General features: G+C 39.5%; 1 protein-coding gene across 1 annotated transcript in view; it reads left to right on the forward strand.

The window, feature by feature from the left end:
- PTPRK (protein tyrosine phosphatase receptor type K) overlaps positions 1–20740 on the forward strand; it is a 384122-nt gene that overhangs the window by 353142 nt on the left and 10240 nt on the right. Inside the window, exons 17-29 of the mRNA XM_009644374.2 lie at positions 1626–1786; positions 3932–3967; positions 7210–7221; positions 8378–8562; positions 10308–10395; positions 11379–11455; positions 11650–11667; positions 14022–14058; positions 15773–15870; positions 16582–16698; positions 17462–17616; positions 18714–18857; positions 19084–19104. Coding sequence (XP_009642669.2) covers positions 1626–1786; positions 3932–3967; positions 7210–7221; positions 8378–8562; positions 10308–10395; positions 11379–11455; positions 11650–11667; positions 14022–14058; positions 15773–15870; positions 16582–16698; positions 17462–17616; positions 18714–18857; positions 19084–19104 — 1149 coding nt within the window. The remainder of the gene's footprint in view (positions 1–1625; positions 1787–3931; positions 3968–7209; positions 7222–8377; positions 8563–10307; positions 10396–11378; positions 11456–11649; positions 11668–14021; positions 14059–15772; positions 15871–16581; positions 16699–17461; positions 17617–18713; positions 18858–19083; positions 19105–20740) is intronic.

The raw sequence follows: 20740 nt of genomic DNA on the forward strand, positions 1-20740 counted from the left end.
GACCACCTTTGGGATTTTTGTAGTGAGAGGGTTACTGAGTAGCGGCTTTCCAACTAGTCTGTGTGTAAATGGGTAAAAGAAAAGGGTCAGGGCGACCACACACAAAATGAGGAGATGAGTCTGACTGGCGAAAGAATCTTTGTTATTCTCAGGAGTGCTTTGTCCTTCTGTATCTGATTTTGTGGTCCCTTATTGTGAACCCAGACTATTAACTTAGGAAACAATCCTCTAACATGTTCTTAAATACGCAAAAACATGAAGGGCTCCCTGCCCTGGAGAGCGGTTTAGGCCCTTTTTGGTGGGTGTTCCCAGGACTGAACAGGTAAATTGATGGATCATTTACACTAATATTCTTTTCATCTGCTGTTAGAGTGCAGCAGAGAGTATTAAAAGTTACCGGAGAATAGAGGAAGAGCGAGCGGTCCTTTTAGCCAGAGAAATGTAAGATAAGCACCGTCTAACAGTTAACAGGATATTCGGTGATACTTTATGCAGAAAAAGCTTGTGAAGCTAAGCTGAGTTTTAAACGTACATTTTCAAGAACCCAGTATTTTCAGTGGTGCCTGTGTCTCTCCCATGTGGTGTCAGATTTATCCAAATACACAGGTTGGCTATCTGTTGTATTGCAGTCACAGCTTCAGATGAAAACAGGGAAATTTCAGAACAGTCTAATGTCTGTCACAGGTTCCTGCAGAACCAGGGTGCGATTCATCCTGCTCCGCGTACTTCCTACTACTTGAGATATATGCTTTAAGAGTAGTAGGCTCTAAGTGATAGTTAAAATGTATCGTCTGCTTCCGTCTGGCTTCTGGAGACAGTGAAAATCTCTTCCAGTTCTTCATCAAAAGGAAAGAATTGAGAGATATTTCTGAAGTGTGCACTTTAAGGGCATTGGCTGTTAACTTGGGGGGTTTAGTCGTAGATTAGGTTGCTGTTTAACTGTGAGGCATTCGGAGTATAAGATTGTTAATGTCAAAATGTTCCTAAACTGCATGAAAGGGTGGAGCGGTGAGAGGGGGGAACTGTTTGGTTTTTAAAGAACCAAAGTTCAGTGTTAAGGAACAAACTGTGGTATCATATTGTATCTTGTGTACTGAATGGGAAGAACAACTTTTAATATAAAAGGTAATATGAATCCATATTGAATAATTATGTTTCTTTTGTTATTTCATAGGGCTTTTGACTAACAAAGTAATTTAGAAGGTTAAATGATTTCTTCAAGCAAGGGGAATGAATTATCCATTTATAAAATCAAAACACAGATTTAAATGGAGTTGGTTGATAAAACTGCATGCACAGATGCTTCTTATTTATCATTTCAGTTAAAATGTAATTATATTCTCTAATTTGTTTATATTAGTGTAATTACTCCGCAGGAAAAAAAAATATTACCAGGGTACAGAAGTTAGCACTTCCATTACAGCATTTGTGTGTGTACAGAAAACACACGGTCGCAAGTCTTTCATAGCAGGGTGCCGAGTTTTATCAATTTCATGCTGGAAAAGTTGTACACATGAAAATCAGCCAAACTTTTCAGTTACTCAGGATTGTAGATAATGACTACTGTAGACATCAAGGTTCATCAAATATTAAGGTGGTTTGGGTTTTTTTTTTTGGCTGGGCAGCAAACTTGCGAAGAAGCGCAAGGATGCCATGGGGACCACCCGCCAGGAGATGACGCACATGGTGAATGCGATGGATAGGAGTTACGCTGACCAGAGCACCCTGCATGCAGAGGATCCCCTTTCGATCACATTTATGGACTCTCATAACTTCAGCCCCAGATGTAAGTACAACACTGATAGATACTCTGGAGTGTAGGTGAATACAGAAGCATGCAAAACAATTCTACTTTTTAAGGAAAATTGTTGTAAGCTCCAGGTTTTCTGGGAACGCTGGTAAATCCAAAGGTTGAGTAGGGATTTTTCTATGTTTTCCTTATTGGTATGTGGCCAATTATTTAAATATTTACATGTACTTTCAGTATGCGTTGATACTTGTTCTAGGGAAAATATTAAAATTCTAGAATATCTCAATTAAAATCTGAAATTGATTTTCCCTCGTGAGGATGTTTAATACCAACATGTTAAATATCACTGCGTAACACCATGTCTGTAATGAATAATAATATAACGTCCAAATTAATTTCTTTCTTTTGGCAGTAAGGATGTTATAACAGAAGGAAACATCGACAATTTTCATTGCTGTTTGTGAAGTTTAGGAACAAGCTTGTTAATATATCTGCAAATTTGGTCTATATTTGTATTCCTGTTTTGTAGACTTGCCAACTGTCTGGTTTTGACAAAGTTTGGCAATTTGGGTTTCTGACTGTTAAGTGTCTGGGTTTATAGCTACCACTGTCCAGCACGCCTGCCTCCCAGCATCTGCACCATGCCTTGCACAAAAGCAAGATACTCCACTGGCAAACACTGAATACCTCAAACCTAGTGTATAAGTTACTGAAGGGACGCACTTCTGCCACGGAGCTGGCAAGATCCTGACCTCACGGCCACATGGAGTTGTGGCTTGGCTTTAAACAGATCTGAGCAGCGTGAGCTGCTTCTGAATTGCCATCTTTTCGGAACAGCACTCCATTTCCCTTCTCCTGCCTCCCATACTGCTTACCGTGCTTGAGCAAAATGCATCCCTTAAGGCTCTTAAGTTCTTTCCTGATTGTTGTAAGGGAAATGGATTTTGGAGGAGGGTTTATTGCTCAGTTTATTGAAGCTTACCAAACTGCAGAGTGCTTACCATTTTAAGTGTCTCATAACCAATTATAAATGGGAGTTTAGTATCAGCCTGTGAGTTTTTCCACACAGTTTTGGCTGGAACTGCTTGAAAATTCTCCGAAGTTTCATGTCTTATTGGCATTGAAATTTGTGGAGGCAGGTTTGCAAAGACAGTTCGATTTGGGCTGTTATGGTGGATCCCAAGCAAACTATCCATCAGGAACCTGCGTAGCTATTAGTGAGCCAGGGCTGCCAGGCACTTGGGCAGCCTTCTGGATGAACTGACATGACTCCAAGAGCCCGTGAGCCCCAGCCACCACAGCTGTCCTGGTTGGTTGCCAAAGAAGTTTGGCATCACTGTTTTCCAGCAACCTAGGTGTATGATTTTTTGGGGTACTGGAAGATTCAGTTCTCCTGACCAGTGTCTGTGCTGAGGCAAAGAACCTTCCAAGTTTCTGGGGTTTTCTGCTGTGCTACAAACTGTTAGGCAGATTGCTTGAGAACCAGAGCTCAATTTTGTCACAGAGCTGTTGATATTTTAAATTTTTGTTCCAGGTTGGAGCAAAACCAAATTCTGGATTCTGCCATTTCTGTCCGAAACAGCGCATTTGTCTCTGCATGGTTCTAGTTGTGATAACAAGTGATAAAATTCTATGAATTCTATTCAAGCATCTGCATCTGTGTATCTGTGATTTTCCTGTATTCATTAAGAGCAATATCTTTGGCATTGCATATAAAAAAAAGCTATTAACTGTAAATATGTATATCATTTTTTAAATTACCTGGAAAGCTTTAAAGAAATACCATTTTATTTTGAGATGAGCTATTCAAGTATTACATGAGAGGATGGGTTTAAAAGAAAGGAGTTGGTTCTATGAAAGTGAACCTTTATTGTGAAGCAAAAGAACAATAGTGAAGGAGGAGCCCTTTCAAAAACTAAATTGCATGTAATGTCTTCTTTATTTCATTTCAGTAAGAATCTCTTTGCCTTTATCATTACATTTCTAAGTCCAAAATCACTGCCTTTCATTTCTCTTTTATTCAGGATGCTTTCTGGAACTGTGTATTCATCCTGTTTTTCTCTTTGTAACAAAATTAATGGGGTTATCACTTGGTTATATTCTGAAGTGTATTGTTTTTACTCTTAAAAAATACACAAATTGAGGGTAATGTATTTCTTCATGAGCTTTGTTTTCCTACAGTGCCCAATGATCCACTTGTGCCGACAGCTGTGTTAGGTGAGGACCCTAGTCCTTCATTATCCATTCCTGCATGAGTTTTGTCTCCGTGCATGGTTGAACATTGAAACAGCTTGTTTTATGTAACAGATAGCTATGCTGTTGTCCGAAAATAACTCGACACTCAGTTTATCAGTTCAGAATTAAACTGTCACTGCTTTTAGAAGAAAAATTATTTTGTGTTCTCATTTAGAAGTATTCCTAGTCAGTACCAACTGAAGAGGAAATGAGGAAATAGGTAAATGGAAAATACTAAAACTTTTCTCCCCAAAGCCTTCAAACTGAGTTCAAACGAACCAATATGTGAAACTAGAACTCTCTTAAGAGCTACATAAAAATAAAATTCAGATCCATCTTAGTATTATTTGGTACCCAAAGCTTGATTTTCTAAGTAAGTAGCAAGAATGAAAACAAAGATAGAAAAGGGAAGAACTGCTGAAATGCCCAAGAACAAACAGCTTTGTAGGTTCTGTACAAATATTCTTGTATGGCTATATTAATTACATTTTTCAATTGGCCTTAACTATTAAGTTTTTCAACTTTGTACTTACTTTAAAAAGAAAAACAGATGTTGGGAGTGTCCAGGCTGCTTATTTCTGTGTCTTATCTAACACTGAATGCGCGTTTTAGAGGTTTTAAAAGTGTAATTTGTACCCAAGTTCTTGGTTTGATAAACACAATGTGCAGTATTGAGTTTCAGTCAGTTGCTGAGGTTATTTTAAGATACAAGGCAAATATCAGGAAGTATGTATGAATATAAAGTGAGGTTGAAAGTTAGATTTCTAGAGGTAAAGCTTAAAGGGACCTGTATACAATTTAATCCCTCCTCCGTTTTGATATGGGACGTTATACCTATAGTATAGACTGTTTCTGGCAGTTGATCATCTATTGTATTTTTAAAATCTGTGGTGAAGAGAATTTTACTTTTGCAGCGGCATGTTCCAGTGCCTCGCTCCTCCTAAATAAAATTCAGATCCATGTTAGTATTATTTGGGACCCAAAGCTCAATTTTCTGAGTATTAGTGACTACTAACTGTGTGTTACTACTGAGTAGTATTAATGCTCAGTCCTAGTTTTTCCTAACTAGACTAATCTAGAGTACATCCTCATTGCTGTGAATTGGGCCATTTCCTTTTGAGAGACTCATAGAAAATATGGAGAACGGACACATTCCTGCCCTTTTAAAAAAGCCCTTGAAAGGCTCATGTGCCCTCAGCTGTCTCTCTTCTAGTTGAGTTAAAGCCGGTTGTTTCACTCTTTGTCTGGTAGCTGCTGTTTAGTTCTAAACTTGCTATCATTCTTTTCCTCTGAACACTTCCTGACTCGTAGGTCGAGTTTCTAAATTGTGGTGCGCCAGATCAGGTACAGTTCTTAGGAGAAGTCTAAATGCCAAGCTGAGTGGAATAGGTACCCCCATGCCCTGCTTGTAGTGTTCCTGCTACCTGAACTGTATTTTGTCCTTTTTATTGCACTCGTGTTGCTGACTTAAGTTACCTGCTAAAATCCCAGTTATCATTACCCAGTCTGTTAATCCATTTTATAGTTATATATTTGACTTTCCTTTCCTACACACAGTATATTGCATTCGCTGTTTAATTCACTTTGTTGACTTTTGCATTGTCTCCCAAATAATCAAGATAACTTTGAAATCTGATCCTGTACTTGTGAAGTGCTTGTGGTGCCTTGCTGCTCAGTGCCCTCTGCCCATACTCTCAGGGTATTTTCTATCCCATTATGCAAGTTGTGGGTAAAAATATGGACAGAGTGTATACCCAGGAGGAGCCTTTGCAGATCTTCATGTAAAGTGTCCTCTGAGACTGACAGCAAATCACTATTTGTGAGTAGTCTTTGGTCTTTGTCGAGCTGGTGTATACTCAGCAGGTGGGAGATTTATCGAGCCATATTCTGCCCATTTCCTTTTGATAATGCTGCAAATGCCATTCTCTTGACTACGGTAGTGTCTTAGCAAGTTTATAAACATCAGAGCAGTTAGATGCTGGAGCCTTCCGCTTTGTGCCCAAGGAAACCTAACCAGGTGGTTCAAGAAGTTTATGAGGTGGTGAAATAGCACCGTTGCCTGAAAGAGCAAAGGGGTAGACTCAGTAATTCTGACTACTTCCCAAAATTAGATCAATGGACTTACAGGAAATTAGTCTTTTCCTGAAATTCTTTTAAGATCATCTTGTATCCTTTAGCTTCATTTCAGGCACTTAGAAGCTACATAGTTACTACCTAGTGATACTTGTCCAGCTATTCTTAGTAGCTCATTTAGGCTATAAGCATATTCCAAAGGTCAATGTGTTGCCACTACATTGTGGCAGACACAGACACGGGCAGTTGTGAACAGTGAGGACAAGGGATTAATTGAAGAGCAGTTTAATAGTTCCTGTCTGCATTTCCATCTACTGGTAATGGTGTTTTGGGCTTGATCTTGGTGAGATGCCGATTGGACATGAGAGGGAAATTTTTCACAATGAGAACAGTCAACCATTGGAATGATCTCCCCAGGGGAGTGGTTGACTCCGCTACATTGGACACTTCTAAGACTCAGCTGAACAGGAGGCTGGGCCATCTTGTCTAGACTATGTTCTCACCTAGAAAGGTTACACCAGGTGATCCTTGAGGTCCCTTCCAACCCGGGATTCTATGATACTCTCCTGGTATAAGCAGAGCAATGCTAGTTGGAAGAGGTAATATTTTTCATTGCACGGATGGAAATAGCAGAGAGAAGTAGACAAGCTTTTGGGCATGCCATGTAGAAGGGCTTGGCTTACCTGAAAGGTTGTTTCTTTGGAACTAGATCATTTGGCCTACTCCATCTCCATGTAGCGTTTGCTTGGCCCAGTATCACAAAACAGTTTTCCTCTGTTTTATTTAGGGATGAGCAAAAATTTACGGCCTCTAAATTATAGAACATGTTATTTTATATGAAGCTCTTATTACTTTGTAGCTGTACTAGGTTTCTTTTTCTTCATGTATAGGTTATTAATGCTAGTCTCCATTCTGTGTACATTAGCACTGTTAGTATGACAATTTTGCTTTTCTCAAGTCCCTATCATTACATTGATGGCATAATAATGTGGCCCTTATATTTTTAAAATGGCTTTCTTTGTTACCTATTGTGAAGCTTTAACAACTTCTAATGTCATTTTCTTTTAGTCATTTTCTAACTAATATAGTCCTGAAATAAATTTCTTATGTTCTGTTCACTCATTGTTTTTTGCTGCTTCAATGGGTTAAAGTGCCTATTACTGGTAAGTATATTGCGAGGAATGGGGAGAACTGCAAATCCTGAGGTGGTTTGAAATGGGTATGATTTAATATGGGTAACACTACAATAAAAAATGACTACTGCATGTCACTCATTATTAAGCAATTTAGTGAGGCATAAATGTACTGAAATTAGCAACTTGTGTGACAGTTCAAAGAATCGGGTTTCTTACTAGGAGATCTCGTTTCAGAAGGCATTAACGGGGTTTTCATTTTGGTGGAATTGTAGAAAATCCAACCCTTGGGGTGTTCAGTTTTTTCCCTAGGGTGTTTTACTTCCTAATCTGGATTCTTTGCAAGGAAATTAGTAAACTGATTTCAAAGAAATGTTGGAGTGGTTGGCTACCCATTTCCCATTTCGGTAGCTGCTTTCCAAATGGGTTTCAATTAGAATTTTTCTTCCTCTCTGAATTAATTTGAACTGCTGATGGCTAATTTAAAAAAAAAATACTTCACAGAAGGGATTGACGAAATGTGATCACTTCACACAGCTTTGACATTTGGTTTTGATAAGAGAATTGGTGTAACGTAGGGCATTAGAGGAGATTTCTTTGTTTATACCAAGCAAAAAACTGCGGCTGAACTCAGCACACTCAACAGTTTCATTTCTCTACTAAAAGACCCGAGTTAAAATGACCATTCTGAAGCGCTGATTCATCTACCCAAATGGAGGTAGTGTTCTGAAGCGGTAGCATAATTGCTTCTCTTTTTTACTGGGATCTCAATTTACTGTTTGCTGGCTTTGGACAAATGATGTGCTGATACTACTGCAGAGTTATTCTAATTTATTGTTTCAGGTGTAGTATTGCTGTTGATACGTATTAGCCATTTAAAAAGTTACTCTGGGTGATAGAGGCTGGAGTTTCCAAGTCCATTAATGTCATAAAGTTTGGTAGTTTCCAATAAAACGCCTTTCAGACATCTTTATTGCAGGATGAAAGATTGCAAACTTTTGTATGTGTTTGCAGTTAAATTCCTTTATGTACTTCACAGTATTTATGTGCTGGAGAGTAAGTGGTTTGCGTTCTCAGAAATTAGATGTATTTTTGAAGGAAGAGGTTGAAAATAGATGTTGATATGTATAGCAGCAGGTGTTGTTGCCCCGCAGGTACCTAACGCATTGATTTCTTGTGAATACAGATGAAAATCACAGTGCAACAGCAGAGTCCAGCCGGCTCCTGGATGTCCCTCGTTACCTCTGCGAAGGCACGGAATCCCCCTACCAGACTGGGCAGCTGCACCCGGCCATCAGGGTGGCTGATCTGCTGCAGCATATTAACCTAATGAAGACCTCTGACAGCTATGGATTTAAAGAGGAGTATGAGGTGAGATCTTCAGTGGTGGGTTTTTGCTAGGAAAAAATCCCTTTGAAAGGGGCAGCCTGTTGTTTGCATTGCATTGCAAAAGGATACAACTACACGTCATGGTTTTAAGTGAAAAACAGATAAAGATAAGCAGGCGTAAGATTCCTATATATGTAACCCAAAAGTGAAATAGTGAGTGGAGTCCCATGGTTTGAGCCATTAAAAGTGCCTGGAAAAAAACACTATCTGTATCCTCCTGAGCTTAAGAATCTTTTTGCACGTATTGTAAGAAATCTCCACCCTTTCATCGCTGCTTCTTAGTTGAAATGTTGTAACTAGTTCTGTGAGTTTTCTGAGTCATCTTCGGTGCAGATCTCCCGGATTAGGTTAAAGTGAAGATTTAACCTGGCTGGTTTTGTGAGAAGCACTGACTGGAAGCACTCTCATGATTTATTATAGCATCTTAGTAGGGCAATACTGGGACTAAACTCCAGCTGAGAAGCAGTAAAGACATGCTGAGGGTAGTAACTTCTTGAAGTTCTAATTAGACCTGCCTGAGCATGTCTACTTACAACTTTAATGTCAAAATGGAAGCAAAAAAATTCCCAGCGCTGGAGGTAGAAGATGAGTGCGGATTCATTTCGCTTCTGATCTCTGAATCTGTTGTGATTCTTTGGGATTAGAGTATCAGGCAGGACAAACAGTAAAGATGGCAATGGTACTGCCAAGGTCGCATGCAATACAGTTAGGTTTAAAATTAGTTTTCTCTGAGTAAGTAATCTCTTCTGACTCAGTTTTCAACCTTCTCTCCTTTCTGCAGCTGTCTCTACTGTAACGTAAGAACTGGAATAAATAAATGTGTGGTTTTAAAATGAATATTATTCTCTTTTCCTCTCTTTTACTTAAATATGCTTTGTTATCCTCTGCCTAACTTCAGGGCTAAACCCAAGTGTCAACCACTGCTGGGGGGGAGGGCGGTCCCTGATGCCACATCAGGTGTTTTCCTACTCAGTGCTGCTTCTATTACCATACATGACACCTTTGCCCTGGCTTGGGCTTCTGAGTGTGCATTATGTTTCCGTGGCTACTGTGTGCTTCCTGGAGGTAACTTACCCAGGTCAGGATAAGGGAACATCTGGAAGGAAAGAATAGCGTAGACCTGCAACAGCTGTAAAATATCTACGGGCAATGAAGAAAAAGCCGAGGAGGATTAAAAGCTGCTTCTATCGCTGCTGAGAGATCAGACTCCTAAGAAGTGTTCAAAAATGTAGAATAATTTTGCCGCTAGTGGCTAGAGGGAGGGATATGAGGAAAAACAACACGAACAATAAACACTGGCAGAGGACGCTTCTTGATGGCTCTGTAGGAAGAAAGGCCATTTTACTAAGCAATACGAGGGAAGCAATGTAATGCTGTAGTAAACAGGCTGTGTGTTACGGTGTCTTGTAAGAAGGGCGACCGGCCTCCCTGTGCTTCCTCGGCTGACTGTTGTTCCTCCATAGCAAAGGATGTCTAAGCAAGTTTAGCCTTCCAGCGTTTCCAGGATTTGAAGTCCCTCAGTGACTTGCCCATCGACCCAGAGCAGTCAGAGGGAGAGAGCCTCCCTCCTTCTCTAGATATATTTCTATACCATGGTGCCGTCTGGGTGACCAGAGCGGATGAGCAAAGCTGAGCTTACTTTATGGTAGGGCAGTTCTTGTAAACTGTTATTTTTGGAGATAAATTAATGGTCAGAATGTTTTCTTTCGGAACATTTTTATTTATAGAGTTTCTTTGAGGGGCAGTCAGCTTCTTGGGATGTCGCTAAGAAGGATCAAAACAGAACAAAGAACCGCTATGGAAACATTATAGCATGTGAGTATCAGTGTGCTTGGTTTGAGCAGTAGCCGTAGTTGTGTGTTACTCGTGCCATGCTCTCTTTCTTTACAAGTCTCCGGTGGCATAGCTGCTTAATACCCCAGGCGGAGAAGGAGGACAGTGCCTTTTCCAGCATTTTTTTTTTGTTTGTTTGTTTTTTGTTCGTCACAGTTCAACTTTCTTCCTTTTATAACTCGGGCTGAATTTCACATTTGCATCTCTGTTGTGCAAGCTGTGGTAAGCGTGTAACAGCGACAAGCTAGCACTCATTTGGATGTTAATTCTGTGGCAGTCTTCTACAGTTATAATTCATTTCGGGTAAATCTGACAGCTTCAAAACTTTTCTGCTTTATGTGATTTATATCTGATACACCTGAACAGCAGTTGTGTAAAACTGATGATTAAAAGATGTGACTAAAATCAGAGGGTTTTGTCTCTTGTCTTTAGGCTTAAAGTTTCAATAGTTTAGATGCATCCCCGGGGATAATGCAGTTTGTTACTGTTTTACAAAACTCATCAAACATGCAGGAATGAATCTATCGGAGAATTCCCTGAACGGGCAGAGTTACCTCTTCATCAAATCCAAAGTGCATCGCTAACCATTGCTAACTTACTTTTTTGATGTCTCAGTATGAACTTAAGCGTGCTGGAGTCAGCAGTAAGGAAACAGTAATCAGGATTTCTGGTTTTCTAGATTACCATCAGTGGAGCTGATTTTGAAAGGGACTTTGAGCAAATGGCCTGGTTTCTTTGTGTCTCTTTAATCGCGTGTAACGGTGTGATACCTTTCAGCTATACTTAATGAAGTTTAGTGAATGTTTTTGAAGTAATTGGAGACCTCTGACAAATACTGACTGTTTAAGGGTTGTAGATTGTGAGGCGCTTATGCTAGGTGGTTTTGGTTTTCTAGACGACTTACCATAATGTCTTGCTTAAAAATCACGCTTCAGAAAGGCACCGTAACCACTTGGTTTTTACAGATGACCACTCCAGGGTGATTTTGCAACCCGTTGAAGATGATCCATCTTCAGATTACATTAATGCCAACTACATAGATGTGAGTGGATTGCACAGATTTCTCCCTCTCAATTTGCCAGCTTCTCTATGTGAACCTATTGCATGTTATGCCTACAAATTTATTGAAAGCTTTCTTTTATTAAGAACAAAATGTACACTTTCCTTGTTCTATGTCCTAGTACTCACTGACATTGTTGTGCTTTCTTTCACATCTGACTTTGGTTTGGGCTGTAGATTTGGCTGTACAGGGATGTAAGTACCACTATATGTGAATAACAGCATCCTATTGTAAATATTTAATATAGATATTGTTATTAATCACTTTCCTGTTCTATTTTTATCATAGATAACTATGCATGCCTCGTCTAATTTGTCTCATCTGTTCCTTTAAAAAATTTCCTTTTGTGTGAATATTTTTTGTACCTGTTTTGAAAAGATAATTTAGCCTTTTAACATAGCTCTGAATATTGTTAGATAGTGTTAAATAACTCAGGTGAACCTGTCTGTTAAACAGAAGTTGCTGTTCACTTTGGGGTTTTTTTTTAATGATGATTATTTTGGCCACTAGCTTTTCTTTTCCCCTTCCCATTTATATGTGCGAAGCTGGATAGTATACTGTACTGTAGTCGTCTGAAAACGTACCTGTGAAGTAGTCAGAAAAAGGGAGGGATGATGGCTGGTGGTGGGGATGGTTTTAACAACGATTTAGACGAACAATATTTAGCTGACATTTGTCTTAAGGTGCTAATTTAGGTATGACAAAGTATAAATGCAAACATATATATATATACATATAAATATTTTAGCATCGTAGAAATTTGCTCACTTCTGCAGAAAACTTCTAAAGTTTGAAATACCATGCTTTCATTAAAATACAAATTAAATTATAAATTTGTATACAAACAGGAAATTTGAACAAATTCTGCCAGGTGTTTTAACTGACAAAATATGACTTTCATCCAATTAACACCTTAGGAATAAGCAAGTTGTTGTATTCAAAGTAATTCCAAAGATACTGGAAGAGCTAGTACAATACATGGCGTGCATTACTTTTCTTTATAGTTGCACCTTACTAATTTTTCCTGTCCACTCGTAGTTGATAAATTATTTAAGACCCTCTTGAGTTTCCAGGTTATAAAGATTTAGCTCCAGGTATATCCCTGTCTCGTTATTTTGATATTTTCACACAGCAATCTCTGTGAAGTGCTAGGCCTGTGATATTTTGCCTGGGGCCTTAAACAAGAAAATTCTCCCAGATTTGTAATAATTCCAGTTCCTTGAGGACATTGTTTCTCTTATTTAGGAGTAAATTGAATCTCATTATAACCAGACAGGAAAGCTAGAAGTTAAAACTTTTACCTTCTTGTGGAAAGCATTACTGAGTGTAAAATAGTGTAGCGTAGGTTCCACTTTCATTATTTGAAGCTGGGGCTTGATATTAAGAACTCCAGGAGAAATTTCTTAGTAATTTGATGCAATCTTGATCTCTTGTAATGCCAAGAGTAAGATACTCAGAAGTTTTTTCGTAAGCCCCAGAGGAAGGTGCTCGCACTCTAGACAGGATAATGAAGCAGCCTGGAAAAGGATATGAACTCCTTGGGTATGTTGAAATCCTTCACTGTAGTAGCATCTTGTGAGTACCAGGAATCCAAGGACTTGTGCTACCCTGTAATGCCATACTTGAATCAAGTGGCCTAATAAAACTGTAACCTAGAAAATAATTGGTGATATTTCCTTACTATTTGCACTTTGCGAAATTCTTTATTGTCTTCTCCAGCGATACTAAAGTTTCCTTCCTCTTTGTAACTAGTGTTGCTGGCACTGGTCAAAATATATTCTGAATGATTTCCTCAAGAGCAGAATCTCTGTCTGGTGGTTTTTATGCAGACGATTAAAGCTGAACAGTACTGCTAGCATTGGCATAAACCCAGCTAACTGGAAAGGCTTAGTCGTGTAGAGTTATCTAGCTATATATATATATATGTATGCGTATATGCTTGTGTGTATCATGTCCAGTATAACTGATGCATACTTTGTGCAGTAGCGCAAAATACTTTGCACAAGATTCCACTGCAGTAGGACCTTGATTCTGTGCACACACCACAGTGTCCAGCTGTGTCCCCATTAGTTATGGCTCGGGTACATACCTCTTTGGGCCTTATAGTAATTCTCTGTTTGGAAGAAGACAAAAGGTGTGTATTTTTTTCATACTGGATGAGTTGGGAACACAGACCAACTATTGAGATAATCTGCTGGCAAAGACAATTTGTACTAAATTTTAAATAAGCACCCCAATGTATTCGGCTGGGGAGATAATGTCAATAGAGAACTAATTTTTAGGCCCAACGGTCCCATCTAGACTACTTCTTCCTGTACGCTATGATGTCTGTTCAAGTCAGATGTTCTTATTTCCATTTTTTCTGTTGTCATTCGAACCTTTTCAGTATTAACCCGTTTTTCAGGTTTTGAGCTTCATGCTGCTCTTAAATACTGGTTTGTTTTGAAAACGTTGTCTAGAGATAAGAATTCTGTAGCACCCTTATGCTTTTATTTTCCCGTGTCTGTTAGTAATATGGTACTCAAACCAACTTATATTGCTGTTTTAGGGATATCAGAGACCAAGTCACTACATTGCAACCCAAGGTAAGAATCTGCCAGCACCAATCAAACCGAACAAGTGTTCTCTGTAGTGTCCAGCAGTGTTTTGGTAAAATGGGAGTAGATGAAAATAAAGCATATCCAATATTGTGAGTTGTCATCTTGTGTTATGGTAAATTAACATAGCATGTTCAGGTGGAATGTGAATAAATGCAAAAATTGCAGTAATTTGTCATGTTAATTAGCTATTGAGCAATTCTTTCAGTGATAAATTCAGCTGATAAAGTCAGAAGCTACTACCGCGATTTCCAGTTATGAAGATGAATAAAGAAAAGAGGCATGTGGACAGAGAAGAGAACAGTTTCAGCCTGCCTTGAGGCATTTTTCTTTCCATATTACAATGTATTATTTTACTGTCTAGGATTTAGTCTGGGATGGAGACAGTGAAGATAGTAATGATAAATTAAACACTATCTCAGAAAATCTGGGTAAAGTAAGGCCAGAGAAGGACAAAGCCTCTTTGTAGGAAGAAGTGAGGGAAGTCTTTATCATATAACACCCTGCTAATAAAAAGGGGAGTTAGAGGAAAAAATTGAATTTCTATGGAAATTATTCATTTTGTATTTCTGATAAAACTCCTCACAATGAGGAAAAACAAACAGATTAGTCTATGATTGCACTGAAATATCAGAGGCTATGAATTAAAGTAAAAATAATTAGATTTAGATGTGTCATTATTTGATCTGTGAGTATAATCAGATAGCTGGCTGGAAGTACCCTGTTATTTGTGCCTTTGGTTGATTGTAGTTGCACACAGGAAAGACAAACTAAAGGCTTGTTTTAAAGCAGGATGCTCAAATTTCTCTCCACACTTTTTTATATTTTTGTGTAAGTGCCATCTAAACAGATCTCTCTATGGCAATTAAGTCTACATTTGTATTTTATTTCTGTTTACTATGCAAATCATTGCACATAGTAGTGTGTAAAGGGTACAAAAATGTATTGCTGCTTTAGTATGCAGCCTTCGATCTAGCAGATGAAGGAATGTGGTTGAGTCTTCAGATGTGTGTTACATACAGTAATATTTATACTGCTGCTGGACTGTGGTCAGGGAGCTGTTTCTGAGATGACTGTAACAGGGTAAAAGCCGCTGGCGCTCAACTGAACGTATCTTGTCTCTGCAGCAGAGCAGGAGGCAAAGCTTAAGCAAGTGCTCCTCATTTGCTTCGCAGGAAAGTAGCTAAGTTAGTTTAAACACCCTTCAGTGGGAAGTTTATGCCTCGGCGCCTACTCGTGCTCGTGCGCTTTGCCGGGAGGTGGTATGGTAAGTGCGCAGCATCCCACCCGCCAGCCCTCCCGACGGATGCTTCACACCGGTGTGGGCATCTCCTCGGCGAACGTCTGAAGACACTCACGCGTTCTATTTAACAAATGTAAAACAAACCTAGAAATGCAGTCACATGTTGCTGTGTCCTGGTAGTTTTCAAGCAACTTCTGGCATTTCGCTTTGTGAAACACCTGCTATTAATTTCTTTCAAGTGGTAATTCAGTTAAACTGAGAAGATTCAGCATTGGTTAGAAATAACAATACAGTCTGGAAACTGGCATGCTGGTATGATGATGTGGTTTCACGAAGCTTTCATCTCTGAGCAAGCATGTTCATGAGTATCAGCTCTGAAAAGCACTGGGTTTTACTTTTAGCGTTTGCTTTGACTTGTTATTTTTTTTGCAGATATTACCTGGAATTTTTTTCTTACAGGTCCAGTTCATGAGACTGTGTATGACTTTTGGAGAATGATATGGCAGGAGCAATCAGCTTGTGTTGTGATGGTCACAAATTTAGTGGAAGTTGGGAGAGTAAGTTTTTGTTTTGTTTTTCTTTTACTGCTACAAGCCTAAAGAAACACCTGCTGACAAGGCAGACTATCGGCAGAACATAGCAGATTCTTGGGAAGGACAGCCCTGCATCCTGAGAAGAGGGGAAGGGGGAGAGGCCAGACACTGTTGCAGTTACGGTATCTGTAAAACCAAAGCTAACTTCTGAAGAAGACTGATGACGTGCTGCTTTCATGAGTTGTGAAAAATTGTCTGAATTCAAAATTCATATTTCAGCAAAATAGCTTTGTATATTGTCACTCAAATGAGCAGAGTAAGTGGACTGGTGAGCAAATGTGCTTCTATATCAGTGGCTGGAAATCAGCAAATTATTTACAGTTTAGCAGTAACACATCCCTCAGGGAATAATATAAAGTATGTGGGGTTACTTGCAACAGTTAGATTATTGATATGGAATGCATCCCAATTTAGCATAAGTGGAAATGTATTCCATAGCTCAGCACTAAAAAAAAATATAAATGCTCATTTAGAAATGGATTTGGCATCTAAGTACAGCTGTGTAAAGCAGTGGAAACTCCTTGTAGCTAGTGCTTAACTTGACAGAACAGCCATTAGCCACATGAGCGCGTGGTCATTTTGGAAGTAAATGTGGTGTAATGCAGTACATGCAGTACTGTATCCCCAAGCTTTTATTTTCCTTTTGTGTAAAATGCATTCCCATTTTGTATTTAGGTCAAGTGCTACAAGTACTGGCCTGATGACACAGAAGTTTATGGTGACTTCAAAGTGACTTGTATAGAGATGGAGCCCCTTGCGGAGTACGTCGTCAGGACCTTCACCTTGGGAAGGGTGAGCACATTTTGAAGGAGCTTGGCGAAACACCGATCCCTGGTAGCAAGGAGTGTGGAGGAGGCTATGCTTGGGGGTGTTGCTGTACAATACCAAATCCCTCTGTCTGGTTAACAGGCCCACAGTGCAGGCAGCCTTACCTCGCCATGGAAGTAGCGCATTGCGTCAGGCTGTTCAAACACTCGTCTCTGTGGGATTTTGAATTTCCCCAGAAATGCTGCTGCTACCCTCCCCTCTCTGCCAGTCACCTCTTCTCTGTAGCCTCACTTCTGAGCTGAGTGCAGATACCAAGTTATGAGTCATGCCTGTCATTCATCTCCATTCACGCTGCCCTGGATGCCCCTGAGTCAATCTCTACTTAATCAAAAACAAACTCTGCGAATGCAAAATGTGTGATACAGTCGTGGCCTTCTGGTAAATCATTATACTTGCCTGTAAACGTAGCAGGCCATTGTCTTAATTAGCAAAATTTCTGAAAATCAATGCGAATTACATCTAAATTTATAAAAAAATAGATGTAACGAAGCAAAACTAGCATATTTAATGGCAAAAGTAAAAATCACAAACTCCAAAATGAAAAAAAAACCCCAATGAAATCTTTAAGCGTTGTATGGTCTTTGCTTTAAATAATTGGTGAAACAATGAAAACAGCATGTAGATTCTATCAGTGTGTGTTATCCTTATTTGAGTCAGAGAATATCAGGTCTATGCAATACTTGGAATTTCATAACCTTTTTTTTTTTTTTTTTTTTGCCTTTTACAGAGGGGCTACAATGAAATCCGTGAAGTTAAACAGTTTCATTTCACCGGCTGGCCAGATCATGGAGTTCCTTACAATGCCACAGGCCTGCTTTCCTTTATACGCAGAGTCAAATTATCTAACCCTCCTAGTGCAGGGCCGATTGTTGTCCATTGCAGGTGTGTACCAAAGAGGTGGATTGATTTTTATTTTTTTTTTTTCCCCACAAGTGTGTATGTGAGCATTTGCAGTAGTCTCTTGTGAAGCATCCATCATTTTGAAGTGTTTTGTTTTTGTTGTTCCCTTTTTGAATTGCCTAATTCACATAGCAGTAGGATTTGGCTGTCTACAGCAACATTTGGAAACAACCAGATTCTAGTACATTTTTCTTAGAATAGCCAGGGATTTTGTTTTTCCTGCAAGAGCTGCACCAGCTACATCATGATACTTCAGGCTATCATTTTAGGTAGCCTACAACAATTTTATGATAGCATTTGAGAATAAGTGTAGTACAGCTGCTTTGATAGCTTGATGTTGCATATAATGTCTGAACAGGTTATTAATTTAAATCAAAGTAAACAAATAGATGAAGGGAGATAGAATGAGGTTAATGGCAACAAATACAGAATGTTGTTTTCCCTGTGCAAGTTTTGCAAGGTTTGTGTTGTTGGGACACAGTCTTTTGGCAAACAATTCTCTTTTAGCGCCATCAAATGTTTAATTACATTCTGTAGATAGAGTTACTCAGCCTTTACAGATTTTAAGAATTCACTGTTCATAGCTTTCTGTAAAACCAAAAAGAGAGATTCTTCTGGATACTGTTAAATGTGCTGCCTGAATCAGCTTAGAGCTTGGCTGGTAAAACATACACTTGAGTTTCTTTTTGTAATATATCACCTAAAAATAATCCTTAGTCTTATTAAGTAAAAACAAGATCTGTCATATTTTGAAGTGCATGAGCTTAATCATCCTCCAGATTTCAGTTTAACTAATTTTCCTTTTTACTTTAAGTATTGATCTGGGTGATAAAAGGAGGAGAACGGGGGGGAAGGGGTTGCTGTTACTTAGTGGATCAAATCTGATGGAAAATGGTTGTTTGGAGTACATCAAAAGATTCAAAGGACATTACGAAGAGAAGGAGAGAAGATAAAAAATAGATAGTGGTTGTGATGAAAGAGCTGACTGACTTGATGAAAATACTCCCAGTAATGGGTTTATAAAGTTTGTAGGTGTTTTCATGGGGCTATTCCTAACAGTATTTACTGATTCTTCGTAGCGCTGGTGCTGGACGAACAGGCTGTTATATTGTGATCGATATCATGTTAGATATGGCAGAAAGAGAAGGTGTTGTGGATATCTACAACTGTGTCAAAGCCTTACGGTCCCGTCGCATCAACATGGTACAGACAGAGGTACGGCAGTTTACCTTCAAAGCACCGGTACTTTCGGAAACGTGCTAGGTCAGAATTTCACTGCCATTCTGCAAAGAGCAGCCAGTGGCCCCGTTGTGGGGTTATCTCCACTGGGGAGCATTGCTCAACACAAACAGCACCCAGAACCAGGATGGTGCAACAAACCTGCCAGGTCTTTCAGTCTTCACACAAACCGGTGCCCGCCTAACTTTGTAACACAAGGAAAGCAAGGAGAATTTTTCTAGGGGATACCCTACAGTAGGCCTGTCTGGCACATCTCTCCCCAGTTCCGGTATCAGCAATTCCAGCAACCCAAAGTTGGAATTTCAGCAGGTTGCCACCGGTTTTTAGACTATCTCCAACCACTTCATCCATGATTTGACTTACCTGTGGAACTTTACGTCCATTTCGCTCTCCCTTTTCAACTCTGAGGCTTTTTTTGCTTTATTAACCTCACTGCCAAGCCTTTTCCCTTTTCTACTTTTTTTTATCTTTTGTCGTGCCTTCAGCAACTCCACAGTGAAACCATTGCCTTAGTGATGAAGCTATAGCAGCTCCCATTCTGCCACCTGAGTATCACTGAGCTTCCACAGAAACATAGGTTATTGATTTCTATTTAAGACAGGCTACCTGAAGTGGTTTGCCACCTCTTTCTCCTGTCCTCCATGTGGACCTCTACCTGAGAAGTTATTTCACCCGTAATACTGAATGTGACCACCTGCAAGTCTCTGCAGTTGGCAGCCAGGCATATGAATGTGATCTGGTGCAGTTTTTATTCCATGCTGCAACCCGTGGCAGTTGAACATACAAATGTTCCCAATCAACTACCCCTGCCACAGGGCCATTAACCTTTGGGAAGCGTGTGGAGTGTTTCTGTGTGACTGCTTCAAGCATCCCAGTTTAATCTGCTCTTGCATGTGAATTAACACGCCTGGCGCTGTTCCTTTCTCTCCCTTTTGCCTCTTATGTCTCATCTTCTCTCAGAGGTTCATACTTACACAGTAAAATAAAGCTGTAATTGCAGCAAGTTCTTGTGATGGTCATCTAGATGACAGCGATGGCAATAGCTCCATAGCTATGTGCATAAGGCTGCACAGGCTGTAGAGCCAGCATACCACCATGGTCCTTGGGCGTGTGCTCTGGTTACAGGCATGTGTTAAAGTTTGTGCTGTTAATAACCTCATCAGTATCCACAATATCTAAGTGAGGCTGGCACAGTTCACACGCTTCGCTGGATGGACATGATTTACACATGTTACTCGGGGGAAGTAAATATAATAGGTGTTATGTAAAAATTGACAGGAGGCCCGACTGAAATAGTAACGCAGTTGTCTAGGACTCAGGATATCTCAAGGCATGTCAGAAAAAAAAAAAAATGGGAAGAAATGCTGTTTCTGTTGGGACACATTTGTGTGTGTTACTGGCCTAGAGCTGGCTGTCAGACAGTTGGTGTACTAGCTTGCACACGCGTAAGGAGAATGCAGCGTGCCAAATAACTGCTAATCACCCTAGTAGTGCTTGAAGCAATTTACACTTTCTGCTTGTATTATATGACCGAAAGCTATTTTTAAAAGACCAAAATGAGTAAAGCCAACAAGTCACTCGCTTATACGGAGAAACCCACAAGCACCACAAGAAAACTAAAAACCTCCTACTAAATAAATTGCTATGCCTGTTCTGTTAAGTTTTACTGAATTTAAATTGGTTCTGAAGAAAACATCCTTGTTAACTGCATCCCAATTAGGACAAGATTGTGTTTGTACTAAAGCGTTATTTAATGGATCGATGGACACTACCTTGGATGAGTTTTACAGTGTACAGGAGATCTGTTTGTCTTAAAAGAAGGAAAGATCTGTTGTTTTTAAATGGCTCTAATTTTTTTTTCTTTCCC

This window comes from Egretta garzetta, unplaced genomic scaffold (genome assembly GCF_000687185.1).
Source record: "Egretta garzetta isolate BGI_Z169 unplaced genomic scaffold, ASM68718v1 scaffold397, whole genome shotgun sequence".
In the NCBI taxonomy this organism is placed as follows: Eukaryota; Metazoa; Chordata; class Aves; order Pelecaniformes; family Ardeidae; genus Egretta; species Egretta garzetta.